General features: G+C 34.3%; 1 protein-coding gene across 2 annotated transcripts; it reads left to right on the top strand.

Annotated features, from left to right (window-relative positions):
* The first annotated feature begins 480 nt into the window (after window positions 1–480).
* On the top strand, window positions 481–19,385 carry LOC124826427 (uncharacterized). 2 transcript variants are annotated; one of them, XM_088096623.1, is made up of 6 exons: window positions 481–638; window positions 1,163–1,263; window positions 17,164–17,640; window positions 17,945–18,088; window positions 18,175–18,584; window positions 18,659–19,385. In XM_088096623.1, exons 2-6 carry the CDS (start codon window positions 1,167–1,169, stop codon window positions 19,274–19,276), a joined length of 1,746 nt encoding a protein of 581 aa, XP_087952749.1. In that variant the 5' UTR covers window positions 481–638; window positions 1,163–1,166; the 3' UTR covers window positions 19,277–19,385. The 2 variants fall into 2 exon arrangements, with proteins under 2 accessions (XP_087952749.1, XP_047155210.1); XM_047299254.2 differs by lacking the exons at window positions 481–638; window positions 1,163–1,263 and having other exon boundaries at window positions 17,501–17,640; window positions 17,926–18,088.
* The last annotated feature ends 1,988 nt before the right edge of the window (window positions 19,386–21,373 follow it).

Below are 21,373 nucleotides of genomic sequence, written 5' to 3'. Positions count from 1 at the left end.
AAATTGTATCATAGTGATTTTCACAGGCAATATCATTGTATATGTATTTTTGTATATATACGAAAGTAGATGTCTATGGAGGAAATATTTCCTAGTATTTTTTTTCTTAGATTATAATAGATACTTATTCCTTTTGTGATCTTTTAAAAAAATCAATAATATATAATAAAATATATTTACAGAAAACAATTCCTTTTACCGTGAGAAGAAAAAGGTTATTCCATTTAATTTTATCCTAATTAAGTTTATGTTGAAGATAATCATTTTACAATAAAAATATGTTGAAGATTTTACATTATTTAAAAATGGAACAAAATTATAGTATGTAAATAATATAGAAATCTCTTCTCATAAAGCCATCCTGTTATGGTGACTTAAGCTAGGGATTATATTAAATTGACTTAAAAGTAAAGCATGTGAAGAAAATGTTGTTTGATTGATAATATCGTGCTCCCACTCTATAAAAGTACTATCCAGCAATAATTTATCATTGACTTCACCAACATGACTGCACTACTTCTCTAAAACTTTCTCTTTCTTCTTTCTCTGCTTCTTCTTTTGCAGGGCAAAAAGAGGGCAATCATGCTGGGAGGCTAAGCATGGAAAATTGGAGAAATTCTCAACATTTTTCTTTCAAGGTAATCAAATCTTACTCCTCACTGCTTCTCTCAATTTGTTTTCTCTGTTCCAATCTGTATATCTTCTGTTGTGCCGTGCTCATGGAATAAGATTAAAAACCAAATCTGAAGAACACTAGAAAGAAAAATTTCCTATTTCAGATCACAGAAGAAAGCAGTGGGAAATAACCTGCTACAAGTTTTACGAAGACCTTTTGTAAAGACTTTCATATACCCATAAAACAAAGAAAAATCTCATGAATAAAGTATCTTTTACTGTATCTTTAATTGTTTTAACATGTTAATTTGACTGTTATTTCAATTTTATACAAGGAAGTGTGTAAATTAGTTTATGCAGAATGGTTGAATTGAGCAAAAGATAATTTTACAGTAGAATTGCTTGTGATTAGGCTTAAATTTGAAGTACTGTGTGATTGTATTCCTTTGAGTTAACATTGGGCATTATTGATGTAAGCAGTGTGATGCATATTGGTGTTGTTGAGTAGACAGTGAAGAATAGTGTATAATGTGTGTTTTGTTGACAGAGAAATGGCTACAGCAGAGTCAGTAGGTGTCCCAGAACAACTACTTCAGAGGGTTGCTTCAGCACAGTTTAGGAGACCTCTCCTTCATCTAGTCTCCTCTCGTAACCTCTTCCTCCCTTCAAATTTTTTCATTCACAAATGTTAAATATACATATATACACATTTTTATAAGGTCAGATTTAAAATATTTATATTTTATAGGACTAGACAGTAATAAATAATTTCATAATAACTAAATAATAAATTGCATTAAAGTAGAATTTAAATCATGATTATGATATATTCACTAAAAAACCAAATTAATGATCAACTTAACTTTTCATTAAGTTATTTTTTTAAATTTTCTATGGGGAGATGTGAAAGAAAGTAATGACTGTGGAAACTATCTATCACATTGTAAAACCCATGAAAAATATTTATCTTAATAGTAACAATTTTATTACTAGTAGTAATAAATTTCTTTGTGAATGAAAAATATAATTAATAAGTTTATGTAAAAATAAAATGTGGGAAACTAAATAAGAAATTTTGGTAACTTAAATGGTAGAAAATTATGGTGATTTCAAGAACATGGGTTCAAACTCTTTTCTACCTTTTTGTTTATTGAAGGATTAGATATGTCAAGCGGTGATTAAAATATTAATATAATAAAATAATATTAAAATAATAAATAATATTAAAAAATTGTTAAATAGTAAAATTTTTGGACTATAAATAGCCATGAGAGGGGAAGTTATTATGCACAATGAGAGAAAGAATCAAGTGAGAAATCTTGAGAAATGGACAAGAAAGAGTTAGAAAGAATTTTTAGTTGCAAGAAGAGTAGAGGTTCTAGAGGGTTTTCGGGGAAACAAATTATGAGCAAGAGATTAAGTCTGGAATAGAGGTAGGGGAACTAACCTTTCTAAGCTTTTATATTATGATTTAGTATTGTTTTATTACTATTCATGTCTTAAAATTTTGTGTGAATACTGTTAATGAAAAACATATGTGCTTGTTATATATCTATCTATATTGAATTTCTGTGTTAATATTATATGTTGTTGTTTTGAATCTGTAAATAAGAAATTTGTTAAAACTAGTTGATGAACACTTTGGCTAAAGAAAGACTTTGTAACATCTCATAATCTCACACTTGATAATTCATAATTGATATATTGTAGCATTACATTCAAGGTAACATCCCTTAATCTCACACTTGATAATTTATAGTTGATATATATATATATATATATATATATATATATATATATATATATATATATATATATATATATATATATATATATATATATATATATATATATAAAACTCAGATTTCAACTACAAACTCATAAATATAACTCGAATTCTTCTATCTCTTTCTTCATTGGTACTGAATCAGACAACATTCCTTCATTTGTTTCCGTATAACGAATTATACGATCATCGCACATACACAAACACAAACAAGTAGGGTGAGCTAATATGCAACAAATAAATTATAAAACATGCATAATTACTTTGATACACTCAACAAACATCATATAATAATTATGTCAGACACTCTCATACCATCATACCACAATCGCACCATAGATACTCATCCCATCATACCACAATTCCTAATAGACACTCATCCCACAATACCCAATAAACACTCATCCCACAATACTTAATAGACACTCGTTCCACAATACTCAATAGACACTCATTCCACAATATCCAATAAACACTCATTCCGCAATACCCAATAGACACTCATTCCAGAATACCCAATATACACTCATTCTACAATACCCAATAGACACTCATTCGGATGATACGTTGATGAGCGGTCACGGGAGGTTATGCACTTGTGATGACTTCTACTTCTTCTTACAAATACACTTCCACAATACTCCATACCATCCACAAGGTTAGTCCTCAACACTATGTCCAAAACCGGCACATAGACCAGGACCTCATGCCCCTCTCACCACATAATTCATCATTCTCTACTTGAGACTGAATGATTATTAGAGTATCAGGATAACCTCCAACAATAGGATCCTGAACATCAACATATACACAAATACCATATCATTACAAAATCTCTCCACGAGACTCATACCATGCTCATATTGCTCAACTCATATTATACCATTACAAAATCTCCCCATAATACTCATATCATGTTCAGATGCATAAATTCAAATCCAATATAATAAAATACAATCATCACAGAAATCATACAAAATGAATATATCACAAAATAAATTAACAATACTAAAATATCACCATAAATGGTCACCAAAGAAGAATAAAATGTTTGACGAATCAAACTCACCATAAACGCCAGTACATATGACTAGTCACAACTTACTGGATTTGACCAGGGTTGCTCTATGATCAGGGATGTACCAACTCTGGTTTTTAAGATTCCTCTATCCTACCATCACAATTATAACCTTAATATAAACGTTCTGGGGAACTAAGGAGTTGAATCTGGCATAGCCGGTTAGACATCTTCTTATCCTTCCAGAAAGATGAATCCATCACATATTTTATATCAATTGAGTATATTGCATAATATTTTAACAATACTTAATCTGTTCAATAGGATTTAAGTTAAAAACATATTGAGTAGACTTCGAGGAAAGAGAGGTGTGTCACAATGGACAACTTAAGTACCAAGTCTTTCCTTAGAAAAAGTGTTCCTCAACTAGTTTAACAAATTGCTTATTTACATATTCAAAACAACAACATATAATATTAACACAGAAATTCAATATAGATAGATATATAATAAGCACATAAGTTTTTCATTAACAATATTCACACAGAATTTTAAGACATGAATAGTAATAAAACAATACTAAATCATAACATAAAAGCTTAGAAAGGTTAGCTCTCCTACCTCTATTCCAGACTTAATCTCTTGCTCATAATTTGTTTCCCTGAAAACCCTCAAGAATCTCTACTTTTCTTGCAACTAAAAATTTCTTCCTAACTCTTTCTTCTCTATTTATCAAGGTTTCGCACTTGATTCTTACTCTCTTTGTGCAGAATAACCTCCCCTCTCATGGCTATTTATAGTCCAAAAATTTTACTATTTAACAAATTTTTAATATTATTTATTATTTTAATATTATTTTATTATATTAATATTTTAATCACCACTTGACATATTGGATCCCTTAATAATGCCTTCAAATGTGGAGTGCTTATCCACTATCAATATTTTAAAATATTTTTTTTAAACAAAAAGGTAGAAAAGAGTTTGAACCCATGTTCTTGAAATCACCACAATTTTCTACCATTTAAGCTACCAAAATTTCTTATTTAGCTTTCCACATTTTATTTTTCATAAACTTATTAATTATATTTTCCGTTCACAAAGAAATTTACTACTAGTAATAAAATTGTTACTATTAAGGTAAATATTTTTCATGGGTCTTACATTCTCTCCAACAACAAAAAAATTTTCGACCTCAAAAATTCTATACTTCAAGAAAATAGTTGAGGGTATAATTGCTTCATTTTTCTTTTAGTTCCCATGTAGAGTCACCTGTTCTCTTATCCCAAACCACCCTGACTAAATTGATAGTTTTTCTCCTAAGTTCCTTTGTTTTAGTGTCTTCTATACAAACAGGTTGTACTTCCACTAAGAGATCCTCTCGGATTTAAATCTCCTCTATTTCTAAAATGTGGGAAGGATCAAGTACATACTTTCTTAGTTGGGAAACATGAAAAACTGAATGGAGATTGGCCAACTGAGGGGGTAACGCAATCTCGTAAGCGACTGGCCCAATTCGTCTCAAAATTTGGTATGGACCAATGAACTTAGGAGAAAGTTTCCTCGAGCGAAGGGCTTTTCCAACACCCGTGGTTGAAGTTACTCGCAGGAAAACATGATTCCCAATCGCAAACTCTAACGGTCTCCTCCTTTGATCCTGCATATGATTTTTGTCTACTCTGAGAAGCCTTCATTCTTTCCCGTATCAATTTTACTTTATTGCTGGTTTGAAGCAATAGCTCAGGTCCTATTAAAACGGATTCACCATCCTGATACCAGCACAACAGAGTTTGACATCGTCTGCCATACAGAGCCTCATAAGATGCCATACCTATGCTTGCTTGGAAACTGTTGTTATAGTTAAATTCCACAAGAGGAAGTATTTCATCCCAACTACCAAGATGATCTGATACACAGGTTCTCAACAGGTCTTCTAAGGACTGGATAGTTCTTTCAGATTGTCCATCAGTTTGGGGATGATACGCGGAATTCATTCGTAATTTGCTACCCATAGCTTCCTGTAGGGTTTGCCATAATCTAGAAGTAAATCTTGGGTCTCTATCTGACACAATGCTAGAAGGTATACCATGCAATCTCACTATTTCTTTTATGTACAATTGTGCCAGCTTAGTCATTGACATTCTCAGATTTATTGCTGAGAAATGAGCACTTTTTGTCAATCGATCAATGATGACCCAGATGGCATCATTACTCATTGTTCGTGGTAAATGGGTAACAAAATCCATAGCAATGCTATCCCATTTCCACTATGGTATGTCTAATTGTTGTAGCATTCCTCCAAGCCTTTGGTGTTCCACTTTTGCCTTTTGACAAGTCAAACAAGCCGCTACAAACTACGCTACTTCCTTCTTCATTCCAGGCCACCAAAAGGACTCCTTAAGATCTTGATACATTTTAGTCATGCCGGGATGCATGCTAAAACGACTCTTGTGTCCTTCTTCAAGGATTAATCTTTTTATCTCTGCATTGTCTGGTACACATACTCTACTTCTAAATTTTAATACACCATCAGGTCCTAACCTAAATTCTTTAGTTGGTTCTGTTTCGATCAATTCTGCTATCTCTTTCAGGTTAGGGTCCACCAAATGTTTCTCCTTGATTAAACTTAGAAAGTCACTAGATATAGTCAAATTACTACATCTAATGAAATCTACTTCATACTCCATATGTAGCTTCAGATCTCTGAATTTCTTCGCCAACTCTAATTCTTTGATCATCATATGGGAAACATGTACCGTCTTCCTACTCAAAGCATCAGCTACTACATTCGCCTTTCTCAGATGATACAAAAGTTCAAAGTCATAATCCTTTAAAAATTCCTTCCACCGCCTTTGCCTCATATTTAGCTCTTTCTGGTCAAATAAGCACATCAAACTTTTGTGATCGCTGAATACTTGAAATTGGACACCATAAAGATAGTGTCGTCAAATCTTTAGAGAAAACACCACTGCTGCCAATTCTAGATCATGAGTAGGATAATTCTTCTCATGAACCTTTAATTGTCTTGAAGCATAAGCCACTACCTTCTTTTCTTGCACGAGCACACAACCTAACCCCTGGTGTGAAGCATCACAATAAATCTCAAAAGACTTACTTGGATTTGGGGTAATCAATATTGGTGCACTTGTCAACCTTTGCTTCAATTCTAGGAAGCTTTCCTCACACTTATCCGTCCAAACAAACAGTTGATCTTTGCGAGTTAGCTGTGTTAAAGGCGCTACTATTTTAGAAAAACCTTCTATAAATCTTCTATAGTATCCAGCTAAGCCCACAAAGCTCCGTATTTTCATTATAGTCTTTGGTCTCTCCCACCGTAGCACTTCTTCCACTTTGGTTGGATCCACCGCTATGCCTTGAGCTGATATAATATGTCCCAAGAATTGCACCTTCTGTATCCAGAACTCACACTTTGACAACTTTGCATATAGTTTCCTTTCTCTCAAGATCCCAAGCACAATTCTTAAATGCCCACCATGTTCTTCTCGACTTTTGGAATAAATGAGTATGTCATCTATAAAGACTACGACAAACTTATCTAAGAAGGGTCGAAAGATTCTGTTCATGTAATCCATGAACAAAGCTGAAGCATTAGTTACCCCGAACGACATAACTACATACTCGTAATACCCGTATCTCGATCTAAAAGCAGTCTTCTGTACATCTTCCGTTTTAACCAAAATTTGATGATATCCAGACCTTAGATCTATCTATGAAAATACTTGAGCTTCATGCAACTGATCCATTAAATCGTCAATCCTAGCCAAAGGGTACTTGTTCTTGATGGTTAGCTTGTTCAATTATCTATAGTCGACACACAATCTAGAGCTACCATCTTTCTTCTTCACCAGCAGTATTGGTGCCCCCATGGTGATACGCTTGGTCGGATCAATTGTTTTTCTAACAGCTCTTCAATTTGCTTCTTTAGCTCTACCAACTCTGCTGGGGCCATTCGATATGGAGCTATCGATACTGGTCCAGCTTCAGGTATTAAATCGATGGAGAATTCTACTTCTCGTTGAGGTGGCAATCCTGGTACTTCTTCTTGGAACACATCACTAAACCCATTAACTATGAAAATATCAAGATTTTGTTCATTTTTCTCAACTTCCACATGAGTCAAGATAATGAAACACAAAGATCCTTCTTTTACTTCTTTTAACACTTGTTGTAATGACAACAACTCCGATTCTTTAGGATCAGGGAAAATCAACTCCTTCTTGTTACAGTCTATAAGGATACGATTGACAAATAACCAATCCATTCCTAAGATTACATCTAAACCTTGTAGAGGTAAAGATATAAGATGTACTTTGAACCTACGTCCTTCTACAACTATTGGACATTGAGGACACATCCTCGATGTTTTTATCAATTTAGAGGCCGATGTACATACTATAAGATCATACTGTAGCTCTTTCACGGGTAGGTTCAACTCTTAAATAAGAGTTTCAGACAAAAAGGAGTGTGTCGCACCAGAATCAAACAACACATTCAAGTCTCTACCAGTTGTAATACAACATCCAATGATGAGGTTACCTGATTTGGCAGCTTTTGCTCCCGTTAAAGCATAGACTCTTCCAGTCGCTTGTGGCCTATTGTCAGTCCTTCCCTGTTGAGGCGGTTGTTGAGGTTGAGTTGTTTCTCTTATGTTAGAGGGACAATCTCTAGCAAAATGTCCTTCTGCTCCGCAAAGGAAACATTTGTTACGCATAGTAACTTGTGGACAAACGCTCCTCAGATGAGGTCCTCCGTAGACAAAACATCAGGTTACTTTCTGTTGGGGTTGTTGCTGATGAGAATTCCTCTGAGGTTGCGGTCTTTCATAAGGCCGGATCCTTACATTTGGTCCAACTCGTGGCCAGATGGTCCTCCCACCCTTTGTGACTTCTGCTGAACTTTAATCTCACTCGTCAACCTTTCCGCAACTTTGGCATTTTCCACTAAAGCATAAAACTCTTTAATAGCTAAAGGGTTCACGGCTAATTGTATGTCTGCTCTCAATCAATTTTTAAATTTCCTACACCTCTATTCTTAATTTGCTGGTTGGGTATAGAAACGTCCCAAATGTTTGAACTTGTCTGCATATTCAACTACCGACTTGTTACCTTGCACGAGCTGTAAGAACTCCATCTCTTTTGCATATCTTACACTGTCCAGAAAGTACTCAGCATAAAACTTATTCTTAAAAACTTCCCAGGTAATAATCTCACCATCTTCCTTTAATACTAGCTTCATGTTGTCCCACCAGTGTACTGCATCTCTAAACAGATGATACTCGGAGTATGCCAACCTAGTTTCTGATGAACAATTTTTCGCATCAAAAATCTTTTCCATATTTCTTATCCATAGATCAGCCTCGTCCGGACTTGTCCTCCTATTAAAAGTAGTTTGCGGTGTTGTAGAAAGTTTTCTAAGGTCCATTCCCGAATCCTATGAGATTGAGCTTCTACAGACGTGCTATTCTCAGATAGTTGCCTTAAGGTTTCCACATGTTCTCTTTGATTGGCTTCAGAATTCAGTCTAGCCGCTTCTAATTGTTGCAGAGCCGTTTCGGGCTGTTGCACTAAAGCAGCGCCCTGTTGTTGAAGAGCAGATGTGATAGCCTCCAAAGCCCTTGCCAAGCTAGGCATATTAGAGGTTTCATAGTTGAGTTGTGTGCGTGTCATTTCTCTATTCACACAGAGCATTATTGTCATTATGATTCATAATATGAGTTCGTAGGTTAAATCCACAACTCTTAGGTCGTCATAAGGACGAACCGCTCTGATACCATTAATGTAACATCCCAAAATCTCACACTTGATAATTCATAATTGATATATTGTAGCATTACATTCAAGGTAACATCCCATAATCTCACACTTGATAATTCATAGTTGATATATATATATATATATATATATATATATATATATATATATATATATATATGTTTTAAACTCAGATTTCAACTACAAACTCATAAATATAACTCGAATTCTTCTAATTTATTCTTCTATCTCTTTCTTCATTGGCACTGAATCAGACGACATTCCTTCATCTGCTCTCGTATAACGAATTATACGATCATCACACATACACAAACACAAACAAGTAGGGTGAGCTAACATGCAACAAATCATTTATAAAACATGCATAATTACTTTGATACACTCAACAAACATCATATAATAATTATGTCAGACACCCTCATACCATCATACAACAATAGCACCAAAGATACTCATCCCATCATACCACAATTCCTAATAGACACTCATCCCACAATACCCCATAAGCACTCATCCCACAATACTCAATTAAGTATTGTGTCTATTAAGTATTGTGGGATGAATGTTTATTGGGTATTGTGGGATGAATGTCTATTAGGAATTATGGTATGATAGAATGTGTATCTATGGTGCGATTGTGGTATGAGGGTGTCTGACATAATTATTATATGATGTTTGTTGAGTGTATCAAAGTAATTATGCATGTTTTATAATTTATTTGTTGCATGTTAGCTCACCCTACTTGTTTGTGTTTGTGTATGTGCGAGATGATCGTATAATTCGTTATACGAGAGCAGATAAAGGAATGTCGTCTGATTCAGTGCCAATGAAGAAAGAGATAGAAGAAGAAATTAGAAGAATTCGAGTTATATTTATGAGTTTGTACTTGAAATATGAGTTTAAAACATATATATATATATATATATATATATATATATATATATATATATATATATATATATATATATATCAACTATGAATTATCAAGTGTGAGATTAAGGGATGTTACCTTAAATGTAATGATACAATATATCAATTATGAATGATCAAGTGTGAGATTATGGGATGTTACATTAATGGTATCAGAGCAGTTCGTCCTTATGACGACCTAAGAGTTGTGGATTTATCCTACAAACTCATGTTATGAATCATAATGACAATAATTCTCTATGTGACAGAGAAATGACACACACAAAACCCAACTGTGAAACCTCTAATATGCCTAAGTTGGCAAGGGCTTTAGAGGCTATCGCATATGCTCTTCAACAACAGAGCGCTGCTTTAGTGCAACAGAACGAAACTGCTCTACAACAATTAGAAGCGGCTAGGCTGAATTCTGAAGCCATTCAAAGAGAACATGTGGAAGCCTTATGGCAACTATTTGAGAATGACACGTTTGTAGAAGCTCAACCTCATAGGATTCAGGAATGGACCTTAGAAAACTTTCTACAACACTGTCCACCTACTTTTAATGGGAGGACAAGTCCGAACGAGGCTGATCTATGGATAAGAAATATGGAAAAGATTTTTGATGCGAAAAATTGTTCATCAGAAACTAGGTTGGCATACACCGAGTATCAGCTGTTTGGAGAAGCAGTACACTGGTGGGACAACATGAAGCTAGTATTAAAGGAAGGTGGTGAGATTATTACCTGGGAAGTTTTTAAGAATAAGTTTTATGTTGAGTACTTTCCGGACAGTGTAAGATATGCATAAGAGGTGGAGTTCTTGCAGCTCGTGCAAGGTAACAAGTCGGTAGCTGAGTATGCAGACAAGTTCAACATTTGGGACGTTTCTACACCCAACCAGCAAATGAAGAATGAAGGTGTAGGAAATTAAAAAATGAATTGAGAGCACACATACAATTAGCCGTGAACCCTTTAGCTATTAAAGAGTTTTATGCTTTAGTGAAAAATGCCAAAGTTGCGGAAAGGTTGACGAGTGAGATTAAAGTTCAGCAGAAGTCACAAAGGGTGGGAGGACCATCTGGTCACGAGTTGGACAGAATCTAAGGATCCGACCTTATGAAAGACCGCAACCTCAGATGAATTCTCATCAGCAACAACCCCAACAGAAAGTAATCCGATGTTTTGTCTGCGGAGGACCTCATCTGAGGAGCGTTTGTCCACAAGTTACTATGCGTAACAAATGTTTCCTTTGCGGAGCAGAAGGACATTTTGCTAGAGATTGTCCCTCTAACATAAGAGAAACAACTCAACCTCAACAACCGCCTCAACAGGGAAGGACTGACAATAGGCCACAAGCGACTGGAAGAGTCTATGCTTTAACGGGAGCAAAAGCTGCCAAATCAGGTAACCTCATCATTGGATGTTGTATTACAACTGGTAGAGACTTGAATGTGTTGTTTGATTCTGGAGCGACACACTCCTTTTTGTCTGAAACTCTTATTTAAGAGTTGAACCTACCCGTGAAAGAGCTACAGTATGATCTTATAGTATGTACATCGGCCTCTAAATTGATAAAAACATCGAGGATGTGTCCTCAATGTCCAATAGTTGTAGAAGGACGCAGGTTCAAAGTACATCTTATATCTTTACCTCTACAAGGTTTAGATGTAATCTTAGGAATGGATTGGTTATCTGTCAATCGTATCCTTATAGACTGTAACAAGAAGGAGTTGATTTTCCCTGATCCTAAAGAATTGGAGTTGTTGTCATTACAACAAGTGTAAAAAGAAGTAAAAGAAGGATCTTCGTGTTTCATTATCTTGACTCATGTGGAAGTTGAGAAAAATGAACAAAATCTTGATATTTCCATAGTTAATGAGTTTAGTGATGTGTTCCAAGAAGAAGTACCAGGATTTCCACCTCAACGAGAAGTAGAATTCTCCATCGATTTAATACCTGGAGTTGGACCAATATCGATAGCTCCATATCGAATGGCCCCAGCAGAGTTGGCAGAGCTAAAGAAGCAAATTGAAGAGCTGTTAGAAAAATAATTCATCCGACCAAGCGTATCACCATGGGGGCACCAGTACTATCGGTGAAGAAGAAAAATGGTAGCTCTAGATTGTGTGTCGACTACAAGCAGTTGAACAAGCTAACCATCATGAACAAGTACCCTTTGCCTAGGATTGACGATTTGATGGATCAGTTGCATGAAGCTCAAGTATTTTCAAAGATAGATCTAAGGTCTGGATATCATCAAATTTTGGTTAAAACGGAAGATGTACAGAAGACTACTTTTAGATCGAGATACGGGTATTACGAGTAAGTAGATATGTCGTTCGGGGTAACTAATGCTCCAACTCTGTTCATGGATTACATGAACAGAATCTTTCGACCCTTCTTAGATAAGTTTGTCGTAGTCTTTATAGATGACATACTCATTTATTCCAAAAGTCGAGAAGAACATGGTGGGCATTTAAGAATTGTGCTTGGGATCTTGAGAGAAAAGAAACTATATGCAAAGTTGTCAAAGTGTGAGTTCTGGATACAGAAGGTGCAATTCTTGGGACATGTTATATCAGCTCAAGGCATAGCGGTGGATCCAACCAAAGTGGAAGAAGTGCTACGGTGGGAGAGACCAAAGACTATAACGGAAATACAGAGCTTTGTGGGCTTAGCTGGATACTATAGAAGATTTATAGAAGGTTTTTCTAAAATAGTAGCGCCTTTAACACAGCTAACTCGCAAAGATCAACCATTTGTTTGGACGGATAAGTGTGAGAAAAGCTTCATGGAATTGAAGCAAAGGTTGACAAGTGCACCAATATTGATTACCCCAAATCCAAGTAAGTCTTTTGAGATTTATTGTGATGCTTCACACCAGGGGTTAGGTTGTGTGCTTATACAAGAAAAGAAGGTAGTGGCTTATGCTTCAAGACAATTAAATGTTTATGAGAAGAATTATCCTACTCATGATCTAGAATTAGCAGCAGTAGTGTTTTCTCTAAAGATTTGGTGACACTATCTTTATGGTGTCCAATTTCAAGTATTCAGTGATCACAAAAGTTTGAAGTACTTATTTGACCAGAAAGAGCTAAATATGAGGCAAAGGTGGAGGATGAAATTTTTAAACGGTTATGACTTCGAACTTTTGTATCATCCGAGAAAGGCGAATGTAGTAGCTGATGCTTTGAGTAGGAAGACGGTACATGTTTCCCATATGATGATCAAAGAATTAGAGTTGGTGGAGAAATTCAGGGATCTGAAGCTACAGATGGAGTATGAAGTGGATTTCATTAGATGTAGTAGTCTGACTATATCTAGTGACTTTCTAAGTTTAATCAAGGAGAAACAATTGGTGGACCCTAACCTGAAAAAGATAGCAGAATTGATCGAAACAGAACCAACTAAAGAATTTTGGGTTAGGACCTGATGGTGTATTAAAATTTAGAAATAGAGTGTGTGTACCAAACAATGCAGAGATAAAAAGATTAATCCTTGAAGAAGGACATAAGAGTCGTTTTAGCATGCATCCCAGCATGACTAAAATGTATCAAGATCTTAAGGAGTCCTTTTGGTGGCCTGGAATGAAGAAGGAAGTAGCGCAGTTTGTAGCGGCTTGTTTGACTTGTCAAAAGGCAAAAGTGGAACACCAAAGGCCTGGAGGAATGTTACAACAATTAGACATACCAGAGTGGAAATGGGATAACATTGCTATGGATTTTGTTACCCATTTACCACGAACAATGAGAGGTAATGATGCCATCTGGGTCATCATTGATCGATTGACAAAAAGTGCTCACTTCTTAGCAATAAATCTGAGAATGCCAATGACTAGCTGGCGCAATCGTACATAAAAGAAATAGTGAGATTGCACGGTGTACCTTCTAGCATTGTGTCAGATAGAGACCAAAGATTTACTCCTAGATTCTGGCAAACCCTATAGGAAGCTATGGGCAGCAAATTACAAATGAGTTCCGCGTATCATCCCCAAACTGATGGACAATCTGAAAGAACCATCCAGTCATTAGAAGACCTATTGAGAACTTGTGTATTAGATCATCTTGGTAATTGGGATGAAATACTTCCTGTTGTGGAATTTAACTATAACAACAGTTTCCAAGCAAGCATAGGTATGGCATCTTATGAGGCTCTGTATGGCAGACGATGTCAAACTCCGTTGTGCTGGTTTCAAGATGATGAATCCGTTTTAATAGGACCTGAGCTACTACAACAAACCACCAATAAAGTAAAATTGATACAGGAAAGAATGAAGGCTTCTCAGAGTAGACAAAAATCATATGCAGATCAAAGGAGGAGACCGTTAGAGTTTGCGGTTGGGAATCATGTTTTCCTGCGAGTAACTTCAACCACGGGTGCTGGAAGAGCCCTTCGCTCGAGGAAACTTTCTCCTAAGTTCATTGGTCCATACCAAATTTTGAGACGAATTGGGCCAGTCGCTTACGAGATTGCGTTACCCCCTCAGTTTTTCATTTTTCCCAACTAAGAAAGTATGTACCTGATCCTTCTCACATTTTAGAAATAGAGGAGATTCAAATCCGAGAGGATCTCTCAGTGGAAGTACAACCTGTTTGTATAGAAGACACTAAACAAATGAAATTAGGGGAAAAACTATCAATTTAGTCAGGGTGGTTTGCGATAAGAGAACAGGTGACTCTACATGGGAACTAGAAGAAGAAATGAAGCAATTATACCCTCAACTATTTTCTTGAAGTATAGAATTTTCTAGGTCGAAAATTTTTTTGTTGTTGGGGAGAATGTAAGACCCATGAAAAATATTTACCTTAATAGTAACAATTTTATTACTAGTAGTAATAAATTTCTTTGTGAATGGAAATATAATTAATAACTTTATGTAAAAATAAAATGTGGAAAGCTAAATAAGAAATTTTTGTAGCTTAAATAGTAGAAAATTGTGGTGATTTCAAGAACATAGGTTCAAACTCTTTTCTACCTTTTTGTTTAAAAAAAATAAAAAAATTTAAAATAGTGATAGTGGATAAGCACTTCACGTTTGAAGTCATTATTGAGGGATCAGATATGTCAAGTGGTGATTAAAATATTAATATAATAAAATAATATTAAAATAATAAATAATATTAAAAAAATGTTAAATAGTAAAATTTCTGGACTATAAATAGCCATGAGAGGGGAGGTTATTCTGCACAAAGAGAGGAAGAATCAAGTGAGAAATCTTGAGAAATAGAGAAGAAAGAGTTCGGAAGAAATTTTTAGTTACAAGAAGGGTAGAGGTTCTGGAGGGTTTTCGGGGAAACAAATTCTGAGCAAGAGATTAAGTCTGGAATAGAGATAGGGGAGCTAACCTTTCTAAGCTTTTATATTATGATTTAGTATTGTTTTATTACTATTCATGTCTTGAAATTTTGTGTGAATACTGTTAATGAAAAACATGTGTTTGTTATATATCTATCTATATTGAATTTTTGTGTTAATATTATATGTTGTTGTTTTGAATCTGTAAATAAGAAATTTGTTAAAACTAGTTGAGGAACACTTTGGCTAAGGAAAGACTTGGTACTTAAGTTGTCCATTGTGATGCACCTCTCTTTCTTGGAAGTCTACTCGACAAATTTTTAACTTAAATCTTATTGAACAGATTATGTACTGTTAAATTATTGTGCAATAGATCTTGTTGGAATGAAAATTTCTGATGAATTCATGTTATTGTGGTGGATATGGAATTATGAATTTGAGCATGGTATGAGTTGATGAATATGAACATGACATGAGTCTCGTGGAGAGATTCTGTAATGATATGGTATTAGTGTATATGTTGATGTTAAGGGTCCTGTTGTTGGAGGTTATCCTGATACTCTAATAATCATCCAGTCAGAAGTAGAGAAGGATGGATTATGTGGTGAGAGGGGCAGGAGGTCCTGGTCTATGTGCCGGTTTTGGACATAGTGTTGAGGACTAACCTTGTGGATGGTATGGAGTATTTTGGAAGTGTATTTGTAAGAAGAAGTAGAAGTCATCACAAGTGCATAACCTCTCGTGACTGCTCATCAACGTATCATCCGAATGAGTGTCTATTGGGTATTGTGGGATGAGTGTCTATTGGGTATTGTGGAATGAGTGTCTATTGAGTATTGTGGGATGAGTGCTTCTGGGGTATTGTGGGATGAGTGTCTATTAGGAATTGTGGTATGATGGGATGAGTATGTATGGTGCGATTGTTGTATGATGGTATGAGGGTGTCTGACATAATTATTATATGATGTTTGTTGAGTGTATCAAAGTAATTATGCATGTTTTATAAATGATTTGTTGCATGTTAGCTCACCCTACTTGTTTGTGTTTGTGTATGTGCGATGATCGTATAATTCGTTATACGGGAGCAAATGAAGGAATGTCGTGTGATTCAGTGCCAATGAAGAAAGATATATATATATATATATATATATATATATATATATATATATATATATATATATATATATATCAATTATGAATTATCAAGTGTGAGATTATGGGATATTACCTTAAATGTAATGCTACAATATATCAATTATAGATTATTAAGTGTGAGATTTTGGGATGTTACACATCATATGAGCAAATCAAACAACAAATACTAAACAAATTTATAAAATTTTGATTACTTAATATAATATTTTTTAACAAAAACTCAATTAAAGTACTCAAATTTAATTAAGTATACATATTAAAATATTTATTATAACTAAAATAACAAGAAGTAAAAAAAAAATAACCATGAATTCAAATCTGTTTAATGACTTGTGATATTTCTACATACACACATACACACACATTGAAAAGATTTTTTTCTTTAAAAATCTATATTATTCAGAGTCAGAGGTGCATCAATTGCATTGAAAAGCCTACTCAACGAAACTCATTCAGTTCACTGCAATTTTCAAATCCTCTAGAGTGAAGAAACTTATCTTTTTCCCCGAATTCGACATTCCACGAACAACATTACTCAGTGCTAAAAATTCATAGGACTGAAGTTATTTCCTTTCTACAAATGAATTGTTGCAGAAGATGCCAAGGGAAGATACCTGAGCCAGTGTGTTCCCCTTCACAAAGCAGCACTGAAAGGTGACTGGAAAGAAGCGAGTAAAATCTTGGAACAAGATTTGGAGCTGCTTACATCCGCCATAACAAAGGGTTGGGCCACAGTCCTCCACATAGCAGTGGGTGCTAACCATGTTCACTTTGTGGAGGAGCTACTGAAGTTAATGCAGCCTGATGAATTAGAATTGCAAGACTTCAAGGGTAACACTGCATTCTGCTTTGCTGCAGCGGTTGGGAATGTGCAGATTGCTCAGATCATGGAGAGAAAAAATGAATCCTTGCCAACAATCAGGGGTGGAGGAGATTTCACTCCTCTTCACTTGGCTGTTTTACTGGGAAGAACTGAAATGGCATGGCATCTGTTTCCTAAAACCAAACAAATATTTCAAGAGGTCGATTGGACCACAGTTTTCTTTCTTTCTATAAACTGTGGCCTCTACGGTAAGCATTTTTTGTTCATAAAATCTTGCATGCACACATTAATAAGGTTTTAAACTGTGTAGTTCTGATCACACAATCATGATGTTGCAAGGAATTGTGATTAAATACAGCTACATATCTCCCAATCTCCCACTTGATGATGATTGATGCTATCTTAATGTTGTTGATGTGTCATTAGAATTTGCAATCCACAGAAGTTACCGAGAATTAAAAGTGATGCCAATTCTTATGTGAATTAAACATAATATATCCTTAATAACACTTCTGTATGAAATATCGGATCAGAAGTTGTAATATCTTGCAGATTTAGCCCTGGAAATGCTAAAGGAGAAGGACACGCTGGCTTATTGCAGAGGTGATGACAACTTGACAGGTTTGCATGTCTTGGCTCGAACTCCTGGTTGTGGTTGCCAAACTCCACGATGTAGAAAACACGTTCTACCTTTCTGTAAGTGACATACAATGATACAATTAAATTCCATTCAGAACAACATAATCAGGTTTTCAGTGATTTTTTCTCTCTATAATTCTCAGATAAGGAGACTCCTATTCTCAAACTTGTGAAACGAATGTGGGAAATAGTTGTTTCCCTGGATGAACAAATGATGATGGATATCCTCTCGGAACCATCTCAAGTAATATTCATAGCTGCAGAAGTTGGGAATTTTGAATTTCTGTCCGTGGTCTTGAGTACTTACCCTGATTTGATATGGGAACTAGATGCCATGGATCGAAGTGTAATCCACATTGCAGTCCTGCATCGTCATGCTAGTATCTTCAATTTGATACATGAAATAGGCCCTATCAAAGAGTTCATTCTAACTTTCAAAGATGATCAAGGGAACAATTTACTTCATTATGCTGCAAAACAAGCACCACCAGACCAACTTAATATGGTTTCTGGAGCAGCTCTTCAAATGATGCTTGAGCTGTCATGGTTTGAGGTTTGTTTTCAAAGTTTATATTTCCCATTCATGTGAGTTCATCAGTTTGAATTATGCGTATCTTGATGTGACAGGAGGTGAAGAAGATAATGCCACTGTCATCCATAGAGGAACCAAATTCTTTCGGCATTATTCCTCGACAAGTATTCAGTGAAGAGCATGAAGAATTGCGGGAGAAAGGAGAGTCTTGGATGAAGAGAACTGCAAAATCATGCATGGTTGTTTCAACTCTGATTACTACTGGAGTTTTCACTGCTGCATTCAGTGTTCCAGGTGGTATCAATGATGCTAATGGTGGAACTCCCAATTACTTGGAGGAAGCAGCATTCTTGGTATTTGCATTATCAGATTCCATTGCATTGATCTCATCATCAACTTCGATCCTAATTTTCTTGTCTATCCTAGTCTCTCGATATGCGGAGGATGATTTTCTTATGTCACTGCCCTTAAAACTTATGTCTGGTCTTCTGGCACTGTTGATCTCAATAATTAGCATGATGGTAGCATTCAGTAGTGCCTTCTTTATAACATATTTCAATGGAGTAATCTGGGTTCCTAACCTCATTTCTGCAATTGCTTTTGTACCAATACCTGTATTTATATTTCTGCAGTTTCCCCTTTGGTCTGACATTGTCTATTCAGCTTACATTTGTAGTTTTATATTTAGACCAAGTAGACGTATGATTCACTAGGAAGGCAACAATTTCAATTTTCTAATGATATATTGCGTCTAATTAATGTTGTTGTAACAAGATATTATTGGTTTAGATAAGCTTTTGGTCTCCTAGAGTCTTTCTTTTATATATGTATCACTTTTATTATTTGTGTCACTTTACGTTGTTTCACGTCATTCAATATTATCATGTAGTGGTAAATTCGTGGATAATTCATCACATTATTTTTTCTAAAATTTTGATTTACGCACACATTTTAAATAACTTAAATATTAAGTTGTTATTATACTTTAATTCGAAAAAGTACATGGTAAAAATGAATTAAAAGATTAAAAAGTTTAGAATTATCCTGTACTTTAAGTTAAATTTATGATTTTAAGTTTGTTATTTAATTATTTTACAATTTAAATGATATTTTTAAAGATTTTATATTGATAAGAGATATGCTTATATTATAATATATAAAATCTAAATATCATCTTATTAGGTTGGTTTTATGAAATTTTAAAATATACTTTTTAAGATAGTATCTCAATGACAGAAACTTCCTTATTCATTTTCTAATTATTTTTATATAAATAAAAATTAATAAATAAATAAGAGTATTCTTCTTTTAATTTTTTGAATATATGTCACTAATTATTGTTAGATCTATTATGTGATGTATGTTATCATATTCTTCCATTTATTTTAACACACTTCTACTTATCTCAATTAGTTATTATTGTATAGAAAAATAATTAGCACTAACCTCTTCCCAAAAAGTATAAAGCAATCTTGAATCCACTCAACACGTCAAACTCCTCTTCCATCATTTTTATAACCTCAACTCTGATGCAAGGACGCAATAGAAAAAAAATAAAATTTATCTAGCAAAAACGTGTCCACGAATGTGAGTATAAATAAAAATACACAATAAATTTGACATAAGCAGAACCATTTTTACTTAACATGCAATTTTTATGATAAATATTACAAATTTGTTTGCAAGAAAAATTGTAAATCCTCCCATGTCACAAATATCTAAACCCTTTATACATTTAAGAGATTTATTAAGTTGTGATGATATTTTTTTTCTTTATCCGTATTAATTAACACAACTTTAGAACTAACATATTTACTGATGGTAAGAACTAAGAAAAATATTTTTCTTAATAGTAATAATTTTATTACTAGTAGTAAATTTCTTTGTGAATATATAATTAATAAGTTTATGTAAAAAATAAAATGTGGAAAGTTAAATAAGAAATTTTGGTAGCTTAAATGGTAGAAAATTGTGGTGATTTTAAGAACATGGGTTCAAACTCTTTTCTACCTTTTTGTTAAAAAAAAAATTAAAAATTCTGAGCAAGAGATTAAGTCTGGAATAGAGATAGGGGAGCTAACCTTTCTAAGCTTTTATATTATGATTTAGTATTGTTTTATTACTATTCATGTCTTGAAATTTTATGTGAATATTGTTAATGAAAAACACATATGCTTACTGTATATCTATCTATATTGAATTTCTATGTTAATATTATATGTTGTTGTTTTAAATCTGTAAATAAGAAATTTGTTAAAAACTAGTTGAGGAACACTTTGGCTAAGAAAAGACTTGGTACTTAAGTTGTCCATTGTGACACACCTCCCTTTCCTGAGTCTACTCGATAGGTTTTTAACTTAAATCCTATTGAACAGATTAAGTATTGTTAAACTATTATGCAATATACTCAATTGATATAAAGTATGTGATGAATTCATCTTTCTGGAAGGATAAGAAGATGTCTAACCGACCATGCCAGATTCAACTTCTTAGTTCCCCAAAACGTTTATATTAAGGTTATATTTGTGATGGTACATCCCTGATCATAGAGCAACCCTGGTCAAATCCAGTAAGTTGTGACTAGTCATATGTATTGAAGTTTATGGTGAGTTTGATTCGTCAAACATTTGATTCTTCTCCGGTGACCATTTATGGTGATATTTTAGTATTGTTAATTTATTTTGTGATATATTCATTTTGTATGATTTCTGTGATGATTGTATTTTATTATATTGGATATGAATTTATGCATCTGAACATGATATGAGTATTATGGGGAGATTTTGTAATGGTATAATATGAGTTGAGGA

This window comes from Vigna umbellata, chromosome 8 (genome assembly GCF_029865625.1).
Source record: "Vigna umbellata cultivar VRB3 chromosome 8, Vumbellata_1.0, whole genome shotgun sequence".
In the NCBI taxonomy this organism is placed as follows: domain Eukaryota; kingdom Viridiplantae; phylum Streptophyta; class Magnoliopsida; order Fabales; family Fabaceae; genus Vigna; species Vigna umbellata.
This window is presented reverse-complemented; position numbering and strand designations above follow the sequence as displayed.